Source organism: Elephas maximus, chromosome 4 (genome assembly GCF_024166365.1).
Source record: "Elephas maximus indicus isolate mEleMax1 chromosome 4, mEleMax1 primary haplotype, whole genome shotgun sequence".
Lineage (NCBI taxonomy): Eukaryota > Metazoa > Chordata > Mammalia > Proboscidea > Elephantidae > Elephas > Elephas maximus.
In genome coordinates, this window is record NC_064822.1 from 182,018,376 (window position 1) to 182,039,935 (window position 21,560).

General features: G+C 49.7%; 2 protein-coding genes across 13 annotated transcripts in view; both read right to left on the reverse strand.

Moving 5' to 3' along the window:
• The window catches only part of BAIAP2L2 (BAR/IMD domain containing adaptor protein 2 like 2), a 33,278-nt gene extending 26,658 nt beyond the window's left edge, over nucleotides 1–6,620 (reverse strand). The window contains exons 1-4 of the mRNA XM_049884416.1: nucleotides 6,570–6,620; nucleotides 5,026–5,101; nucleotides 3,923–4,009; nucleotides 3,430–3,491 (exon numbers count right to left, since the gene is read on the reverse strand). Of these exons, the coding sequence (XP_049740373.1) occupies nucleotides 3,430–3,491; nucleotides 3,923–4,009; nucleotides 5,026–5,101; nucleotides 6,570–6,620 (276 nt within the window). The remainder of the gene's footprint in view (nucleotides 1–3,429; nucleotides 3,492–3,922; nucleotides 4,010–5,025; nucleotides 5,102–6,569) is intronic.
• Nucleotides 6,621–7,578: 958 nt separating this feature from the next.
• The window catches only part of PLA2G6 (phospholipase A2 group VI), an 82,667-nt gene continuing 68,685 nt past the window's right edge, over nucleotides 7,579–21,560 (reverse strand). For 10 of the 12 annotated variants that reach the window (XM_049884425.1, XM_049884424.1, XM_049884422.1 and 7 more), the window contains 5 exons: nucleotides 12,098–12,234; nucleotides 11,489–11,643; nucleotides 9,242–9,409; nucleotides 8,649–8,722; nucleotides 7,579–8,460 (listed from right to left, as the gene is read on the reverse strand). In XM_049884425.1, the coding sequence (XP_049740382.1) occupies nucleotides 8,316–8,460; nucleotides 8,649–8,722; nucleotides 9,242–9,409; nucleotides 11,489–11,643; nucleotides 12,098–12,234 (679 nt within the window). In that variant the 3' untranslated portion in view covers nucleotides 7,579–8,315. The other 2 variants (XR_007517402.1, XM_049884427.1) reach the window with 2 other exon arrangements.

A 21,560-nucleotide genomic window follows, 5' to 3' on the forward strand; every position in this document is an offset into this window, starting at 1 on the left:
GATATCCAAGAAGAAGAGACAAATATTGAAGACAGTCTATGAAGATCCAACATACAAATAATAGGAGTCCCTGGGTAACAAATAGTACGTGAGGGGGAAGCATCTTTTTATAGAAGCGTTAGAGTTAATACGTGAAAGAGCATCAGAACAGTATCATTTTGTAACTCCTAATGTGTTCATAGATGTAGACGCGTTGAGAATCCACTGCTGCTAATGGCACATGACAAAAGGCATGAAGTGTCTCCCGACGGAAGAATCCAGCACCCTCTATCTTGCCAAAGGTGTGGAACCTGAGTCTGGATTTTATCTACCGGATTTTACATCAAAGGTTTTCTCTTGCTAGTCTTTTATGTTAGTTTTTTTCCCTGGATTTCTGAATCCAGAGGACAAGCTGAACTGCGTGGCGAGTATGAGATCAGCAATATCCAGATTGTGAGAAACTCCAGACTATGAGAAACTCAAATGACTCCAGGGCTGTCAACAGGAAAATTTTAAGGAAAAGATAGGGATGGAGAGAAAACTAGTAGATTAAAAGATACTTAAAGATATACATAAATTTTTAACTAGTAAGACTAAGCTATAGTGTCTGTGGATGAAAATATGAAGAAACACAAGTAAGTGCCAGGCCAGTGGTCACTTTTGGAGGGAGGGAAGAGCTGTGAGTTTGATGGTGACACATGGAGAGAATTCAGGGAAGGTCAGCAAAGTTCTTAACCTGGGTGACAGTTTCAGGGATGCTTGCTTTACAATGATTCATTAAACTCTGCATTCATTCGGTTTGATTTTCTGTATCAGTGTTTTATTTTACAATAAAAGAGGTCTAAAAAGGAAAAAGAAGATGAAGAAGAAGGAAAAAACCCCATCCTAAGTCAGATCCTGTCACTCCTTTGTTTGAAGCCCTCTAAGGGTGCCCCCTCTACCCAGAGTTCCAACAAGGTCCCCCTGTTAACTGCTGATCTCATCTCCAGCTACAGGGGTCTCATCATTGTGCTGTGAACATAACAGGTGGGCCTCCTCAGAGCCTCTCCACATGCTGTTCCCTCTGCCAGGAACACTCTTCCCCTAGATACCTCCCTCGCTAACTCCCTCACCTCCTTCAGATCTTTTCTCAGTGTCAGCTGTATTCTCCAAACTCTTCCTATCCCCTTTCCCTGCTTTCTTCTTCTCCATAGCATTGACTGCATCTTACAGTAACATATATATTTACTTATTTATCTTGGCTTTTTTTTGGTCTGACTCCACTTTTTGAGAGGAATTTTGTCTGCTGTGTCCCCAGTGCCTACAACAGTGCCTACAACAGTGCCTGGCACACAATGGGGGCACATGGCAGTAAATGGTTATTGAATGAACGAGCCCAAGATGGAGGTAGCCTCTGGTGCTATTCTACCTGGTACAGCTCTGGCTGAGGGCGCTGCCCGACTGTTACGGCCAAGACTGGTGCCCTGAGAGGATAGCTCTCCTTACAGAGCAGGTCTGGGTGAGACTTGTCCTTGCCTAACCCAGGTGTCCCACAAATGACACAGAGAGACATCAATCACAAGGTTAGGAAGGTATAGGCTGCCATGATGAGCTGTGCCAGCCCAAGAGGCATGCAGGCTTAGGGCAACACCTCGCAGTGCCTGGGGAGACAGGCCCAGGGATGTGGATTTACCATGCAGAGATGTGATGCACCTGCATTTTCTGCTTTGGGAAACCATTTTCCACTCTAGCACGGTAATCAAAGTGGTGAGTATTTTATGGTGGCCCCCAAAGATGACTCTGGTTTCCAGGGCTCCCTACCCCCATACATTTGAGAACCATGGACTGTCACAACTGATTGAGGTTTCCTTCTAAACCTTCCAAGGCCCCTCACCATCAGGCCCACCTCTCCCACTCTGCCTTCTGGTGCACCCCTGCTGGTCTTGCGGCCTTTCTTATTCCATTCTGCCCCCTCGAGCCCGCTCCCTTCCTCTCCTTGTAGCCAAGACCGGCTCCCTTTTTCAAGCTCAGTTTTTCCTTCCACCGTCAGTGAAGCCCTGCTGGGTACCAGACCCATGCCAGGCCCTGAGCTAGTGAGAAGACCACCATTCCTGCCCTGCAGAGCCCACAGTCTTGGGAGGGATAGAGACAGGGAACTAAATTCTACTTCTAATCATCACAACTGAGATACATGAAGGACTTCTGGCTGCCAGGGATTACGGTGAGCAGGTTACATTTAACCCTCAAAGAATCCTACAAAGCAGTGTCACAAACAGTTAATTAAGCACTGACGGCTAGCCAAAATGGTGGCACCGTGGGTAAGTGTTTGGCTGCTAACCGAAAGGTCAGCTGTTCAAATCCATCAGCTGCTCCTTGGAAGCCCTATGGGGCAGTTCTCCCCTGTCCTGTAGGGTCGCTATGAGTTGGAACCCACTCGACAGGAACAAGTTTGGTTTTGTTTTTTTACTAGCCAAAAGGTTAGTGGTTTGAACCCACCCAGAGGTGCCTTAGAAGACAGGCCTGGTGATCTGCTTCCAAAAGGTCACAGCCTTGAAAACTCTATGGAACACAGCTCTACTTTGACACACATAGGGTCACCGTGAGCTGGGATTGACCTGATGGAAACTAACAACAACAACCATTTTACACAAGTAAACTGAGGCACACAGATACTGAGTAACCTGTCCAAGGCCGCTAAGCCGGTAATGGTGGAGCTGGGATTTGAGCCCAGGTGTTCTGGCTGCAGAGCTTGCTGTTTTAACCTGCACGTACTACGTACAGAAAGGAGCCTCCATTTGACATCCAGAGGGAGAAGTGACTGAACCTGCCAGAGGTCAGAGGTTGGGGAGCTCCACGGAGGAGGCTACATCTGTGCTAGATGGCAGGGGGCAGGGTCAGTACTCTAGGCTGAGAGAAGCATGACCGTGGCCCAGCGGTGGGGATGCCAGGCTGGGTCTGGAGAAGGCCAGCTCTATGGTGTGGCTGGGCTATGACTGGGGGGTGCTGGAGGGAAGCCGTGGGATCAGCAGGGCCCAGAACTCCTCACTGGGGAGCCTGTGTTCAGTCCTGTGGGCACTGGGACGTGGAAGGGTTTTACTTACTCACTATGGTTACTCCTTTGGAGAAGGGAGTAGGGAGGGCCAGGGTTGAGGCGAGGGGGCTGGAGCCTGACACCCCTGGGCATGGTTTCTTCCCACCCTAGCTCCTTCACTCATTCTGGGATCTTAGGCCAGTTATCAAACCTCTAAGACTCAGTTTCCTCCTCATAAAATGGGGATAGACCTGGCAGCTGCCTCCTAGGGTTTCTGTGAGGATTGAACAAGATAACACGGGTAGCCATGCCCGGCAGATCCTGGCCCTAGCAGGGGCCCATGTCACTCAGGGCCGGGATGGGGCCAGGAAGTCCTCCCTGAGAGGAGAACTTGGGAGATGAGGCCCTTGCTCCTCAAGGCCATGGGGTCCAGTACTCACCACTACTTCCAGGTCAGAATTCAGGTGCCGCTGGGTGTCAGACATCTGCACCAGGATCTCACCTGGGGCATAGAGGGGGCAGCTTCAGGGTGGGGGAGCCTGCTCTGCCTGCCTTTTTCCCACCAGAGCCTGCCCTAAGGGGCTGCCTGAGGCTGATTTTAGGGGTCTCCACAGGGCTCTGGGGCTGCATGTCCCAGCCCTGGAAGCTGCAGGGAGTGGGGGGAGGGGCCCAGACTGCAGAAATGAGAGTGGGCTGGGAGGCTCTAGTGCAAAGCTTGAGTCTGGGGGCACTTTCTGGAAGGGCAGATCTGTTAAAGGCTCTCCCCTCCCCCCTTGAACACTAGGACAGCAGGCAAAGGCAGGTGTGGGGCTTGAGGGGAGGCATCGATGGGACAAATGGAGGGGCCCAGTGCCTGGACAGCAGGAAGTGGCCTGGAGGTGGAGAAGGAGCTCAGAGGAATGTCCCTCAAGGAGGTGGGGCTGCAGCACTCACCCAGGATCTGCGAGGTGGAGCTCTGCAGGGCCTGCTCCCCAATCTTCTGGATGGCACTGAAGTATACCTCGGCTGCCTCAGACAGGGCTGTGGCGAGAAGGGGATACAGTCCCCACCACTCCTCTGCTCCACCCCCACCCTTGTCAGGAGAGAGGGGTGTGGAGGGGTGCACCGTGGGATCCGGCCTTGTGCATGTGAGGGGGACATGGAGTTGGGTGTGTGCGGAGACAGGGCACTGGGGAGGAGGAGCGGAATGGGGCGCCCTGTGGGGCAGCACCAGTGTAGGCCTGTGGCAGGCGCAGGTGTCCCTGTGTGTGGCCATCAGGAGGGTGTGGCAGGTGTGCTGTGAGGCTCAAGGTGCAGGGCATGGGGTGGGGTGAAGGCTGGGAGCGGGGAGCAGGTATGGAGGAGAGCCAGCTTGGACTCCCAAGTCCTAAAAGGCAAGGAGGGAAGCGTGGTGTTCAGCTTTGGGTGTTTGGGCCTCCATGGTGCCATCATCCCACAGAGGACCGCCTACTCTCTTGATTAGCGCTGGCGGGGGGAGGGGTGTTGAGAAACATGAGGGCCACGGTGGGGTGGATGACAGGTTGCTGTTTGCATGGGACTGAGTGAGCAGTGAGGCTGGCTTAGGGGTGTGTGGAAAAACAGCTGTGGATATAAGGCTGGGATCCAGAGGTGGAACTGGTCTGGTGGCAGGGTCACCAGGTGGCATCTAGGTGACATATAGAAACTTGTGTGGCTGTTGGGGGGTGTTGGGTTGTGTGGGACCTGCCAGGTCTGGTCCTATATCTCAGGGAGTATTTGGGGGCACCTGAGTAAGCAGGGGTAGGTAAGGGGTGTGGGGGTGTGGACTGGGTGGGGTGGTATAAGATGTGTGGGCACAGGAAGGTAAGGGGGTAGGATGTGCAGGGGTCCTGGCTGTGAAGTGAGGATGGTGGGTAGGAGAATGTAGGGGTGAAGAGGGACAGCCTGTCTTGTGGATAGCTATCTAGTGTGGGGTGCCGAGAATATGGGTTGGGTGTGGGTGGGTGCTGCATGGATGGACCTGGAGTGGGTGGGGGTAGTAGAGGCCAGGGCTGGGCACCCTGTGGCTGGGCACTCACCGTGGAAAGCCCGGAGGTAGTTATTCCCCAGGTACACCAGGTTCTCCAGGGCAGGGTTAAACTGCTCCGTGATGCTCTGGACCCAGAGGGCAAGGGTGTGGGGGTGAGATTGGGGAGAAGAACCATGAGCTGAGGCAAATTGTCAGGCCTCAGAGCAGGCACCCCAGGCCCAGTGAGAAACCTCCAGACTCTGGGGGGTCATCCAAAAACCTGGGGTCACCCACAGCCCCTGCTCTCAGCTAGCAGGGGTCTTAGAGGCCATATTTTGGCGGCCCTGTTCTAAGCTCCTTGGAAACACTGTGGGGCAGTTCTACTCTGTCCTGTATGTTCGCTATGAGTTGGAATTGACTCGAAGGCAGTGGGTAGTTGGGTTCTAAGCCAGGAGCCCTGGTGGCACAGTAGTTAAGAGCTCAGCTGCTAACCAAAAGATTGAGGGTTCAAGTCCACCAGCTGCTCTTTGGAAACCCTACAGGGCAGTTCTACTCTGTCCTGTAGGGTTGATATGAGTCGGAATTAACTCGATGGCAACGGGCTTTGGGTCTAAGCCAGGGTCCCCTTTCAGCTGGCTTCTGCTCACCCACTTGTCCTGGCAGACCTCAGTCCCTGAAACAGTGCCCCTCAGAGGGGCTCCCTTCACCCCCTGGGCTAAACCTGCCTGTCTACTGAGGTCCCGAGTCCAGGCCTCTTGGGCTGGACCCGTGGGCTGCTGACAGCCATGCAGGGACAGGGGCAGACCTTGCCCTCCTCAATGCAAAGCACCCTGGGAGAGAGGTAGTGGCTGGATCCCCTCAGCCACCCTAGACCATGGCCAGCTGGAGCGCACCTGGAGTAGTGAAGACAGCCCTGGACTTGGACTTAGACTTGCTCTTGGTTCAAATCCCAGCAGCTCCTCTTCCTTCCTTTGTGACCTTGAACAAGCTGATTAACCTCTCTGGGTTTATCAAACCTCATCTCTGTCTGTGTCCTCATCTACCAAATGGGGTGACTACTTTCTACCCCACAGGTAGGGTGCTGTGAGGCCTATAGGTGAAAGGGGCCTGCATACAGGAGGTGCTCAATAAATGTCTATGGAGTCTGCATACCTCTGGGAGGAGCAGGGAGTCTGAAAGAGGGGATCAGAAACAAGAGAGAGACCCCCACCCCCCCACCTCCAGGCCAGGCACCAGCTCCTTTCGCTTGGGCTGTCAGGGTCTGGGATCTGGACTTCCACCCTTTAGGCTCAGCTACTCAGGCCCTGCTCCCAGCTCCAGCCACCCTGGGCCCCGTCCTGCCTTCTCCAGTGCTTGGAAGGTGGTGGGGCGGCTCCTGCTGAGTGCCATCTTGGCTGGACCCTCACTCTGGGTGACTGTGGACAAATCCTGCTCTGGAGCCCCAGCTTGGGACTGGCATGGCTGACTGCTCCAAATGATCCCATCCCCATGGCCACAGCTCGGGCCAGCCTGGCTTCGGGGCCGTTCTTCTCTGAACATGCTACCAGCCCATGCTCACCATCCTGCAGAGCAGCCTGACCTCTGTGCCTGGGCCCGGGCTGTACACATGCTCACCTTGTAGATGGCGATGGTGGACCTGTAGAACTGGTCCATCTCAGGGGCCATGGAGCGGGCACACAGGCACTGGCAGGTCCGGAGTGCTGGGGTGGTGCCTGCTGGTGCCCACTGCTCGGCGGGCAGCGAGAGGCTGCAGAGTGGGCCCCGTGGCTCGAGGGCCGTGAGGAGGAGGTGGCAGCTTAATTATTCACCAGCCAGGGATGTCAGAATGCGATCTGGGGCGTAACCAGACCCGGCGGGAAAGGCAGCCTGTGACGTGGGTGGTTCGTGTGATCTGCCCCTTCAATTATTTACCCCCTGAGCTGCAGGGGTGGGGGGCACGTGGGCAGGGCTGCTCCTCTGAGTCTTTCTCAAGGGTGAGGCTTCCCTGCCAGCCGGGGACCCCTGCGCTCGGGGCGGGGGGGACCCTGCCCTCCTGCCTGCCTGCCAAGATGAGGCCTGTCCGGGCATTGCCCACCCTGTTGGGCCAGAGCTGCTCAATAGCCCCTCTCTGGAACCCTCCCTGACAGACACAGGGGGCCCAGCCCCTGGAGGCCAAACAGACCAATCAGTGGGCACAATTCTCAGGCCTCTTCCCTCCATTGGTCGCCATCAGGCCTGGCCTTGAGGGCCGAGGCGGCGCCCTCTGTGGGTCCTCTGCCCAAGTCTGCTGGAGAAGAGGCAGCACAGGCCCCAAGGTGCACAGACCTGCCGTGCCCTCTCTGGGTCTCAATCCCCACCGCTGTCAAGTGGGGCACTCCCTCACTCCCTGGCCTTGTACACCACAGTGAGGATTAGCGTGGCCACACCCTACATGGGCCTGCCTAGGGGAAGGGCATCAGAGTGTTAGCCCCTTATTTCCTGCTCTGTGAAGGAGGGGAGAGAAGGTGACCCCATCCCAGGAAGCCTGGAAGTGTAGGCTCTGAGTGGGTGCAGGAAGAAGACAGGTCAAGACTGAAGGTCAAAGCTGCATGGGGGGTGGGGGGCTGCACCACACCACAATGAACACAACATGAGCCAACTTGAACCCACAGTTTATTTCAGTTTTGGGGAGGCCCCTGAGCCCTTCCTCATTGCAGCCCCAGGCACACCCTTAAAACGCTTCCTTGTTGGGAGGAAGAAATGAATCCCCAGGAGTGACCTTTGAGAGCCGGGAGAGCTAAGGCGGGGTAGGTCTGAGGGGTGTGGGCAGTGGGTGTGTTGAGGGGCAAAGTCAAACGGGTCCTCTCGCTCCTGGAGCCTGAGGTTTCCCTGGCTAAAGTGGTGGGGGACATCCCCTTTCTCTAGCCCTTGCCCCCCAGGGAAAGAAAGGGTATGGGGGAGAGGGCGGAAGGGGAAAGTCTCACCCACCAAGGAACCTGGAGGGGGCGCTGAGATGCTGGAGTGGCCTTCCAGGGCCCTGTGGGAGGCCAGAGCTGGGTCCGGGGTGAGGCACGTGGGCACCCTTAGTGTTTCAGCTGACAGGTTGAGGGATCCTGTCAGTTAGTTGTCAGAGGCCCCTTTATGTCAGGGAGAGGGGCCTGGTGAAGCTCTAGGCTTTTAAAGCCTGGAATAAAAAAATGCCAGGTGAGAACAGAAGGGGGAGAAAAGCCTTCAGGACTGGCCTCAGGCTAGAAGCTCGGTGCCTCATGGACCCCGGCCTGTCCAAGGCACAACTGAGGTGCCAGCACTGTCCAGTGCTCCAAGGTCTGGGCCTCGCCGGGCCTCCCCAGCAGGGGCTGGTTGGGTGGGGTGGGGTGGGGGGCGGTGCTGGGTCTGGACGCCTCAGGGCTCAAGCAGCAGCTGGATAAGCTTCTGGAACTGGTCCCGGTGCTCATAGATGTAGACCTCGGTCTCCCAGAGGGCGTTGACCAGCACCAGATCGCTGACCTCGTCCAGCATGATGTCCGTCCCCAGCTGAGGGTTCAATCTGTCCAGGCCAAGGAAGAGGGGTCACCCCAGGATGCTCAGCCTGGCTGGGGGCAAGAGCTGGGCCTGGGTGAGCAAGGGAAGCAGAACAGCCCCTCGGGGAAAGGGCAAGTCCACGCCGACGGCTGGGAAGGTGGACGCATCGGGCCTGGCCAGGGTGTGGGGCTGGGCTGGGTGTGCGAGCCTCACCTGAAGTACTGGATGCTGACCATCTCGCACCACGCCCGCGCCCGGTCCACTGCCCGCCCGTCCGGATCCGTGCACTGGTGTGAAGAAGCCCAGTGAGCACCTCCACTCACCTTGCACCTAGCCCTCCCCAGGGGCCCCACCCAGGACAGTGGGGGAGCCCTGCCCTGAAATCAGGACCCCTGGTTCTAGTCGCGCCTAGCTACCCATCAGCAGGGGACACTGGGCAGGTCCCCCTCTCGGGGCTGCTGTCCCCACTGTCCACCATCTGTGGGTTCCACATTTGGTTCAGCTGAGCCCGTTCAGGGTCTCGAGGGGTGGGGGCAGCAGATGAGTGGCCGGGCCGCCTTGTCCCCTTCCCCTGCAGCTTTGTCCACTTTAGATTCTGAGCTGCAGTTGAAGAAAGGGCTCCGCAGCTAAGGAGCATTTGAGAAGCGCAGCTCTGGGCAAGGCTCCTGTCCCACAAGGAAACTACTAATCAGGCCTGTCTCCCCGCAGCTGGATAAACAGGCTCACAGCGCCCTGCTGCCTCCCACAGGAAGAAGGCGAAGGCATCAGACCGGGCTGGAGACCCCTGGGGAAGGGGCCCTACTCACACAGTCCACCACCATCTTGCCCAGTTCCTTGGCCCCAAAAACAGTCTTGGCCAGTTCCCAGGGGTTGCTGGGACGGAAGACATCCACGCAGGTCACGGGTACCTGTGGGGACCTCCCTGTCCCCAGGGAGACGACGATGGAGAGTTTCTTCACCTTGTGGCCCTGACCCTGTTGTGAACAGGACGAGGGTGGTCAGCAGAGAGCTTTCCACCTTGGGGAGAGTCAGAGAGAGGCCGGGGGCTTCGGTGGGAGCATGACGAGACAGCAACAGTCCTCATGGGCAAGAGCACAGCCTGGGGCTCACTCCGGCCAGCCCCTTGTGGCCGGGACACTGCCCCTGGCCTCTGAGCTGCAGCTTCCTCCCAGTTCAAGGGCCGGTGTGGGCAACAAAAGCCCTGTGCACATGAGCTGGGGGCCCTGGCCAGTGCAGACAGTTAATATGCTCGGTTGCTAACGGAAAGGTTGGAGGTTGGAGTCCACCCAGAGGAACCTCAGAAGAAAGACCTGGCGATCTGCTTCTGAAAAATCAGCCACTGAAGACTGCATGGGGGCAGTTTTACTCTGACACACTGGGCTGCAACTGTAGAAACACACTAGCACTGGGCATTCTCTTTTAAGGATTGGCCGCTGCCTGATATAAGGTCAAGGTCATGGCCAGGGAAGGTTTCTGGTACTCACCAGGCGTTTACATCACGAAATCACTTATTGCTCCCACCAGTCTGTGGAGGGGCCACTGATTAGCTCATTTCACAAATGAGGACTCTAATCCAGTTGGAGGGGGGAGGGGGTTAAAAGGCTTGTCCAGGCCACACTGTCGGGCGGTGGGGAGCTCTCTTTCACTCCAGAACAAGGCCTGCTGCCAATCTGCAGGGTGATCTCAAACGAATTACTCCCACTCTGAGTCCAGGGCTCCTCACCCATAAAAGGAGCCGTGTGGGCTGGATGACCACTGAGGACCCTTCTCATTTGAATCTCTTTCAAGAAGCCCGCCCTGCCCTGTCTGGCCCCTAGAGGGCACTCCCCCCTCTGACCGCCCAGAATCCCTGCTGCCATCACCAGGGGCTGTATCAGGGCTTCTTAGTAGCCACACAGTTACCAAGACTAGAGCACATTGAGTCCTCACAGCGCTCCTGGGGGTGTTGTTTTTGTTGGGTGCCACTGAGTCGTAGGACCCCATTGTTACAGAGTAGAACTGCCCCACAGGGTTTTCTAGGCGGTAATCTTTCTGGAAGCAGATTGCCAGGTCTTTCGCCCATGGAGCTGCTGGGTGGTTTCGAACCAACTTTCAGTTCGCAGCTGAGCACTGAACCATTGTACCACCAGGGCTCCTTGGTAGGTACAGTAAAACCTGTGGAAGCTGGGACCCGTGTAAGGAGGAAACTTGTCAGAGAAGGAAAACTCAAATATCTTCTACTAAAAGAGAGTAATAGGCAAGTGGTAAGACTGCACCCTGTCAAAGGCAGAAAACTTGTGAGACCTGGAAAAACAAGGCAGTCCCACTGAGTTCCGGCTCTCAAAGATTTTGCTGTACTATTACCAGGTGAAGTGAAGCACGGGTAGAGCCAGCACCCAAATGCAGAGCCTGTCTGGCTCCAGGCCCCTGCTGGCCCTGCTGCTCTACACCGCCTCTCTCAGCATGTGTGGGTCTGGCTGCTCCAGCTCCTCAGGGTGACAGCTGCTTCTCTTCCTTCGGATCACTGGATCTGCACTGCCCCGTCCCCAAAGGCCTCAGGATGCAGTCCCCTCCTCCATGGAGCCTTTCCCAAGCCCCCAGGCCTCTAAGCAAAGGTGACCCTCCTCCTGGGCCCCTCCACCGATCTCCATCATAGCATCTGAGAGCCTTTAAAGGCACACGTTCCTGTTTACAGACTGTCTCTCCACTAGATTTAAGTGCTTCAAGGGCAAACATGTGTCCCCAGGCTGGGCACAGTGGCTAGGACTGGCATGTACATGATATGCGTGCTATCTCCTGCCCGCCTCCCAACAGTGGATGCTGTTAACTGATCATAACCGTCTTCGCCACTTGGTTCAGATCAGGCCCCAGAATTCTTCTTAGCACAGTGTAGATGCCACCCATCAAACAGGTTCATGTGTGAGATAAAATTGCTGCGGAGTGCACTGGCAGATGGACGCGTGGATACAAGCCATCTGCTCTCCTGGGAGTCGCCCCTCACGGAGCTTTGCTGAAGCAGGGGAGGATGCAGTGTGCCGTCATGTCCCTCCCCTCCGACCTGCGGTGGCTCTCACCTTGCGAATCATGTCCTGGTTGTACTCGTGTATCTCAGTCATGGCGTCCAGCGTGGGGTTGTTGGCCAGCAGCCCACCATCCAGGAAGCGCCCGTTGGGCCGGAAGTAGGTGGGGGCTGCCCCACTGCTGCGGGCTGCCCTCCACACCAGCTGTTCTGTGGAGTGGGAGAGGGTGGCCCAGTGGCACAAGGGGCTGGTATAAGCCCCGCCCACCTCAGATGTCAGGGTGTGTGTGTGTGTGCACGTGCGTGTGCACGTGTGTGTGAACACCTGGGCTGTGGGAAAAGTGGAGGCTGGGAGCTCCTCAGGAGCAGGACCCACAAGGCCGTGCTTGCTGTCTGGTCCTGCGTCCTGGTGGAAGGCAGAGTGCAGCTGGAGACCTCCAGGGCCCTCCTCCAGGCAGGGGCCTCCACTAGCCTGCCCTAGGCCTGGTGTCTCCCCAGCTCTGCCTGTCCTCCGCAGGTAAAGGCTGGGGAGAGAGACCAGGTGCAGTGGGTGGATGGTAGTGGGATGAGGGTGCCCAATGGCAAGCCTAGGACTCCCACCCACCACCCCTCAGCCTCTCTTGGGCAATTGCCTTCTCACAGATGCAGCAAACATGGTTTTAACCTGAGGGCTGGGTTGGAGGCCTTAGGTTAGCATTCTGGCTGAACCGAGGTTCCCGTATGGTATCCGGGGCATCGTAATTCCGGAAGAGGTGGAGTTCAGCAGGCTGCCTGTCAGACAGTGTCCCTGTCAGCATCACCCTGGAGAGAAACCAGGAAGGAGCAGGGCAGCTGAAGTCACCTGTCCTCCCCACTCACTTTTCTCCTCATCCAGCATTCACCCCTGGACCCTGGGCAGCCGAGTCAGCACTCCACAGTCCCCCAGGCCTCCTCTCGGTTTTGAAATGGTGGGCTTCTTCCCCTCTGATCAGAATCCCACCCATCTTTCCCCAAACAGATTCTTCCCTACAATGCTGGGGACAACCTCAGGAGGGCCATTTGGCAAGGTTGGTCCAAACTACCAACAGGCTTGTCCTTCCACCTAGCAGCCCCACTTCTGGGGATTCATCCTGTGACACCCTCACACGCTGGGGAGACTGGCCCATACAAAGCTATTAGCAGCAGTGTGTAAAAGCAAAGGACGGGAAACAACTGAAACGGCCATCAAAGGACAGTTAGCTACACACCAGCTCACCTGCACAATGGGGCTCTATGTTGCTGTAAAAGGACCGGAGAAGCCATGCTTTATGGCCAAGTTGAAAAAGCAAAGTTCAGGACAGTGTGCTTGGTATGCTGCCATTTGTCACAAAACAAACAAATGTTGCCACGATTTATGGCTAAGTGGTAAAAGCAAGGTGCAGGACAGTGTGTATGGTATGCCGCCATTTGTCGTAAAACAAACATATGTACATATTTGCTCAGTCAGAGGGTAGCTCTGAAGGGATCCATAAGCAGCGCCTGGCAACAGTGAGCTGACTTTGGGGAACTGTGTGGTGGCTGCTGGCAGAGACAGGGTGGGAGAAAGACTTTTCACTGTGTCACCTTCGGTATCTTTGAAATTCTCTACCATATGACCTTTAGTCTATGACCTTTAAAGAAGGCTCCTACTCATCTTGAGAGAAACAGGCACCCTGAAATACTGCTGGGAGTGGAAACTGGCATAGCCCCCTTGGAAACTAACATGCATTAAGACCTTTTGATCCAGGAATTCCATTTTGGAAGGTCTTTTTTTTTTTTTTTTTTTTTTATACTAAAGGAATAATCTTCACTACACTGAAAGCTTTTTGCATAAGGCTATTCAACGCAGCATAATTTGTTATGGTGAAAAATGGGAACAATCTGAATGGCAGCAGTAGAAAACCAAATAAACCAAACCAGTTGCCTTCAAGTCCTTCTGATTCATGGCAATGCTATGTGTGCAGAGTAGAACTGTGTGCCATAGGGGTTTTGGGGCTGATTTTTAGGAAACAGATCACCAGGCCTTTTTTCCAAGGAGTCTCTGGACTCAAACCTCCAGCCTTTCAGTTAGCAGCTGAGTGCTCAACCATCTGTACCACCCAGGGGCTCCAGTAACAAGAGAAGAGGTACGTAAACAATGGAATGTTTTGCAGTCATTCAAAGTTAAGCTTACAAGTTCAAAGTAACACTGAAATATATTTGTTATACTGTAAAGAAAAATATAAAGGGTGAAAAATTGAGTGTATACATGTATAAATATATATTTATACATAAAAAGGGAGCAAAAAACTCTGCATAGGAAAAAAGAAAGACTGGTTTTCCATTCCTCAGAATACTGTGGGCAGGTTATTTGAACAACCCTCCCACTGAACAAAAGTTAAATCCTGGAAAAAATACATTTTTAAATTTTCTTAAAAGCACAGAAGACCTGACAAGATAGAAAGGAAATACCAAGCCAAACTCTAAGGATAAGTAAGAACTCAGAGAGGTAAATGGAGCAGAGACCCAGATTTGATCTCAAGGTAGGTTCCAAATTCAGCAAACTTGAACTTCAGGACTGATGGCCCCAATGAAGAGTAATACACACACACACACAAACACAAACACAAACACAAACACACAAGCATGCATAGGGAATGGTGTGCTGGAGCTGTCTCTTACTGCCTTGCTAAATTTTGCAAACTGGTTTTAAACTGTTGGTAGCTTGCAATCTGCCATGGTAGGGGTGTTTATGCCCTAGGAATTGGCAAATGCTACAAATCAGGGTTTCCCCCACCCTGGAGATCCAGTTTATCAGCACACCAGTGGATAAATCTAAATGAACATCAATTTTAAAATACAATGTCTCAAGAGGCTTAAAAAAACTAGATAGCTTTACAATACAGAAAAACAATTACTAATAAGACGGGAGGAGGTATCTGGAATTAAAGCATTTAAAAAATTCTTGATTATCTGAGGGGAGGGTAATGGTATTAATTACACTTAGACTTTTATAAGATAATATACACTTTTTTTTTCTGTACACTTAAAAAAAAAAATGAGTACATAAATTTCAAACTATTGGGGGAAAATAAAAATGACAAAAAATTCAATCAACCCAAAAGAAGACAAGACAGAGAAACAGAACCAAATAGGACGGCATATGTAATCCCAAATATATCAGTAATTACTTAAATGTAAATGGACCAGCCATATAAACTATTAGGTTAACCGCAAGGTTCTTACAGTCAAACCAATCAGCTAAATCAAACTGAGCTAATTAGTTAATTTAAATAAATATATTACTCCTACTTCTGTTGAATCGATTTTGACTCATAACAGCCCTGTAGGACGGAGTAGAACTGCCCCAAGGCTGTACATCTGTACAGAAGCAGACTGCCACATCTTTCTCCCAAGAAACATTTGGTGAGTTCAAAGTGCCAACCTTTTGCTTAGCAGTAGAATGCCTTAAACACTGCACCACCAGGGCGAAGCACTAAAAATCCATAAATGAACTCGACCACATTAACATATATAGAACATGCCATGCCACAGCAGCAAAGTACACATTCTTTCCCAATGCACAGGGAACGTTCTCCAGGATAGGCCACAAGCAAACCTCAGTAAAATCCAAAACATCGAAATAACACAAAGCATTCTCTCTGATCACAATGCCATAAAAGGAGAAATCAGTAACAGGAAGATCAAGGGAAAAAAAATCAATTACATGGAAATTGAATAACATCTTGCTTGAAAACAACAGAACAAAAGAAATCAAAGAGGCAATAAAAAATTCCTAGAATCAAATGAGAATGAAACCATATCATGCCAAAACCTTTGGGACACAGCAAAGGCAGGGCTCAGAGGTCAATTTATAGCAATAAACACACACATCAAAAAAGAATAGGCCCAAATTAAAATGTTAGCTCTACAAGTCGAACAAATAGAAAGAGAACAGCAAACGAAAACCACAGCCACCAGAAGAAAGGAAATAATAAAGATTAGAGCAGAAATAAATGAAATTGAGAACATAAAAACAATGCAAAGAATCAATAAGACCAAAAGTTGGTTCTTTGAACATATTATACCGCCACAGTAGTCAAAACAGCCTGGTACTGGTACAACAACAGATACATAGACCAATGGAACAGAATTGAGAATCCAGACATAAATCCATCCACATATGTGCAGCTGATATTTGACAAAGGCCCAAGGTCAGTTAAATGGGGAAAAGACAGTCTCTTTAACAAATGGTGCTGGCAAAACTGGATATCCATCTGCGAAAAAATGAAACAAGACCCATACCTCACACCATGTACAAAAACTAACTCAAAATGGATCAAAGACCTAAATATAAAATCTAAAACAATAAAGATCATAGAAGAAAAAATAGGGACAAGGCTAGGAGCCCTAATACATGGCATAAACAGTATATAAACATTACCAACAATGCACAAATGCCAGAAGAGAAACCAGATAACTGGGAGCTCCTAAAAATCAAACACCTATGCTCATCCAAAGACTTCATCAAAAGAGTAAAAAGATTACCTACAGATTGGGAAAAAGTTTTTAGCTATGACATTTCTCATCAGCGTCTGATCTCTAAAATCTACATAATACTGCAAAAACTCAACAACGAAAAGACAAATAACCCAATTAAAAAATGGGCAAAGGATATGAACAGGCACTTCACCAAAGAAGACATTCAGGTAGCTAACAGATAAATGAGGAAATGCTCACGAGCATTAGTCGTTAGAGAAATGCAAATCGAAACTACGATGAAATTCCATCTTACTCAAAGGCTGGCATTAATTCGAAAAACGCAAAATAATAAATGTCTGAGAGATTGTGGAGAGACTGAGCCACTTGTCCACTGCTGGTGGGAATGTAAAATAGTACAGCCACCTTGGAAATCGATTTGGTGCTTTCTTAAAAAGCTAGAAATAGAACTACCATATGATCCAGCAATCCCACTCCTTGGAATATGTCCTAGAGAAACAAGAGCCTTCACATGAACAGATATATGCACACCCATGTTCATTGCAGAGCTGTTTACAATAGCAAAAAGATGGAAGCAACCAAGGTGCCCATCAATGGATGAATGGATAAATAAATTATGGTATATTCACACAATGGAATATTATGCATCGATTAAGAACAATGATGAATCTGTGAAACACTTCATAACATGGAGGAATCTGGAAGGCATTATGCTGAGTGAAATTAGTCAGTTGCAAAAGGACAAATATTGTATGAGACCACTATTATAAGAACTCAAGAAATAGTTTAAACACAGAAGAAAATATTCTTTGATGGTTATGAGAGTAGGGAGGGAGTGGGGTATTCACTAATTGGATAGCAGACAAGAACAATTTTAGGTGAAGGGAAAGACAACACACAATACAGGAGAGGTCAGCATAACTGGACTACACCAAAAGTAAAGAAGTTTCCTGAATAAAACGAACGCTTCGAAGGCCAGGACAGCAGGGTGGGGGTGGGGTGGTGTCTGGGGACCATGGTTTCAAGGGACATCTAGGTCAAGTGGCATAATAAAATCTATTAAGAAAACATTCTGCATCCCTCTTTGGTGAGTGGCGTCTGGGTTCTTAAACGCTAACAAGTGGCCGTCTAAGATGCATCAACTGGTCTCAACCCACCTGGAGCAAAGGAGAATGAAGAACACCAAAGACATAAGGTAATTATGAGCCCAAGAGACAGAAAGGGCCACATAAATCAGAGACTACATCAGCCTGAGACCAGAAGAAGTAGATAGTGCCCCGCTACAACCAATGACTGCCCTGAGAGGGAACACAACAGAAAATCCCTGATGGAGCAGGAAAGCAATGGGATGCAGACATCAAATTCTCGTAAAAAGACCAGACTTAATGGTCTGACTGAGACTAGAGGGACCCCAGAGGTCATGCATGGCCCCTAGACCTTCTGTTGGCTCAAGACTGGAACCATTTCCAAAGCCAACTCTTTAGATAGGGATTGGATTGGACTATGGGATAGAAAATGATACTGGTGAGGAGTGAGCTTCTTGGCTCAAGTGGACACATAAGACTATGTGGGCAGCTCCTATCTGGAGGGGAGATGAGAAGGCAGGGGGGCACAGAAGCTGGCTGAATGGACATGGGGAATACAGGGTGGAGAGAAGGAGTATGCTGTCTCATTAGGTAGAGAGCAACCAGGAGTACACAGCAAGGTGTATACAAATTTTTGTATGAGAGACTGACTTGATTCATAAACTTTCACTTAAGGCACAATTAAAAAAAAGATATTCCACCAGTCTCACCCCATCTGGGGCAAGGGAGAATGAAGAAAGCCAAACACACAATTGAAAGATTAGTCCAAAGGACTAATGGACCATAACTATCACAGCCTCCACCAGATTGAGTCCAGCACAACTAGATGGTGCCAAGCTATCACTACTGACCACTCTGACAGGGATCACAATAGAGGCTCCCAGACAGAGCTGGATAAATATGTAGAACAAAATTCTAACTCACCAAAAAAAAAAAAAAAAAGACCAGACTTACTGATATCACATAGACTGGCGAAACCCCAAGAGTATGGCCCCTGGATACCCTTATAGCTCAGTAATGAAGTCACTCCTGAGGTTCACCCTAGACAGGCCCATAAAACAAAATGAGACTAAATGGGCACACCAGCCTAGGGGCAAGGATGAAAAGTCAGGAGGGGACAGAAAAGCTAGTAATGGGGACCCAAGGTCAAGAAGGGAAGAGTGTTGACATACCATGGGGTTGGCAACCAATGTCACAAAACAATATGTGTATTAATTGTTTAATGAGAAACTAGTTTGCTCTATAAACTTCATCTAAAGTACAATAAAAAATAAATACATTAATATATTGAAAATCTTAGAAAATTATAATAATTTTTAAAAAAGATCATGGAAGAAAATATAAGGACAATGCTAAGGGCCCTAATACATGGCATGAATAGAATACAAGCCATAACTAACAATGTGCAAACTCCGGAAGATAAACTAGATAACTAAGAGGTCCTAAAAATTAAATACTCATACTCATCAAAAGACCACCAAGAGGGTAAAAAGAGAACCTACAGACTGGGAAAAAATTTTTTGCTAAGACATATCTGACAAGGATCTAATCTCTGAAATCTATAGAATACTTCAACACCTCAATAGCAAAAAGACAAATAAGTCAATTAAAAAAATGGGCAAAGGATATGAAAAGACACTTCATCAAAGAAGACATTCAGGCAGCTAAGAGACACATGAGGAAATGCTCATGATCTTTAGCCATTAGAGAAATGCAAATCAAAACCACAATGAGATACCATCTCACCCCAACATTACTGGTACATATAAAAAAAAATGTTGAAGAGATTTCAGGAAGATTGGAACTCTTATGCACTGCTGGTGGGAATGTAAAATGATACGACCACTATGGAAAATGATATGGCACCTCCTTAAAAAGCTAGAAATAGAAATACCATATGATCCAGCAATCCCACTCCTAGGAATATACCCTAGAGAAATAAGAGCTGTCACAGGAATAGACATACGCACACACATGTTCACTGCAACATTATTCACAATAACAAAAAGATGGAAACGACCTGAGTGTGCATCAACAGACGAATGGATAAATAAATTATGGTTGTTGTTGTTGTTGTTAGGTGCCATCGAGTCGATTCTGACTCATAGCAGCCCTATGCACAACAGAACGAAACACTGCCTGGTCCTGCGCCATCCTTACAATCATTGTTATGCTTGAGCTCACTGTTGCAGCCACTGTGTCAATCCACCTTGTTGGGGGTCTTCCTCTTTTCCGCTGACCCTGTACTCTGCCAAGCATGATGTCCTTCTCCAGGGACTGATCCCTCCTGACAACATGTCCAAAGTATGTAAGACACAGTCTCGCCATCCTTGCCTCTAAGGAGCATTCTGGCCGCACTTCTTCTAAGACAGATTTGTTCATTCTTTTGGCAGTCCATGGTATGTTCAATATTCCTCGCCAACACCACAATTCAAAGGCGTCAACTCTTCTTTGGTCTTCCTTATTCATTGTCCAGCTTTCACATGCATATGATGTGATTGAAAATACCATGGCTTGGGTCAGGCGCACCTTAGTCTTCAGGGTGACATCTTTGCTCTTCAACACTTTGAAGAGGTCCTTTACAGCAGATTTGCCCAATGCAATGCGTCTTTTGATTTCTTGACTGCTGCTTCCATGGGTGTTGATTGTGGATCCAAGTAAAATGAAATCCTTGACAACTTCAATCTTTTCTCCGTTGATCATGATGTTGCTCATTGGTCCAGTGGTGAGGATTTTTGTTTTCTTTCTGTTGAGGTATAATCCATACTGAAGGCTGTGGTCTTTGATCTTCATCTGTAAGTGCTTCAAGTCCTCTTCACTTTCAGCAAGCAAGGTTGTATCATCTGCATAACACAGGTTGTTAATGAGTCTTCCTCTCATCCTGATGCCCTGTTCTTCTTCATATAGTCCAGCTCCTCGTATTATCTTTTTTTTTTTTTTCTGTGTGTAAACCTTTTCATGAGGTTTTATAATAGTGGTCTCATACTGTATCCGTCCTTTTGCAATTGACTTATTTCGCTCAGCATAATGCCCTCCAGATTCATCCACATTGTGAGATGTTTCATGGATTCATCATTGTTCTTTATCCTTATGTAGTATTCCATGTATCTGAACAAAATTCAAATTCACACATACACACAAAAGACCAGACTTCTTGGCCTGACAAGAGACTGGAGGAACCTCTGAGACTATGGCCCTCAGCCACCCTGCTAACTCAGAACTGAAGCCATTCCTGAAGTCCACCTTTCAGCCAAAGATTAAACAGGCCTATAAAACAACACACGTGAAGAGCGTGCTTCTTAGTTCAATCAAGTATATGAGAGCAAATGGGCACACCTGCCTGAAAGCAAAGATAAGAATGCAGGAAGGGACAAGAAAACCGGAGAATGGATAAGGGGAACCTGGGGTGTAAAGGGAAAGGGGGAGAGAGTGCTGATTCACTGCAGGGACTGCAGCCAAAGTCACCAATTTGTGTATAAATTTTGAGTGAGAAACTGTCCTAGTCATCCAGTGCTGCTATAACAGAAATACCACAAGTGGATGGCTTTAACAAAGAGAAGTATATTCTCTCATAGTCCATTAGGCTAGAAGTCTGAATTCAGGGCACCGGCTCCAGGCGAATGCCCTCTCCGTCAGCCCTGGAGGAAGGTCCCCGTCCTCAGTATTCCCCTGGCCTGGGAGCATCCTAGCGCAGGAACCTCAGGTCCAAAAGATGCGCTCTGTTTCTGGCACCGCCCCCCACTCCCCGTCCTGGCAGCATGAGGTCCCCATGTCTCCCTGCTCACCTCTCCCCTTCATATCTCAAAAGTGGCTGGCTTAAGACACTGCCCAATCTTGTAGATCTCATCCATACAACTGCTGCTAATCCACCCCTTTATACAAGAGTGAGAGAATTTACAGCACGTAGGGAAATCACATCAGAAGATAAAACGGCAGACAATTATACAACTGTACAAGGATATCATGACCCTGCCAAGTTCACAGATATTTTGGGGGGACACAATTCAACTCATGACAGAAACTAATTTGCATTGTAGACTTTCCCCTAAAACACAATAAAATAAAATAATCTACAAATGGACTAATGCCCCAGGTAAGAACAAAGAGGAACAGATCTGATAAAGAACAAATCCAAGTATATGCTATTTACAGAGTCAATCTAAAACATAAGGATTCAAAAAGGTTGAATTACAGGATAGACATAGACATATCATGCAAATACAACCAAAAGAAAGCTGGTATAACTATTACTATCAGACAAAATAGACTTTAAGGCAAAAAGCATTCCTACAGGCAAAGAGGGCCACTTCATAATAATAAAAGGTTCCAGTCACCAGAAAAATACATAAAAATCTAAATATACATGCTCTTAACAGCACAGTCTCAACATATTTAAAATAAAAATGGTCGAACGATAGGGTAAAAAAGGCAAATGCCTGGAGTAGGAGGTTTCAGTAAACCTCCCTCAGTAACTGACAGAAGCAGAGAGAAATTCTGTCGGAATACAGGAGCTCTGGACGATCTAAGCCGCATCCTAGCCACCTCACCCAAAGGACACATACAGGA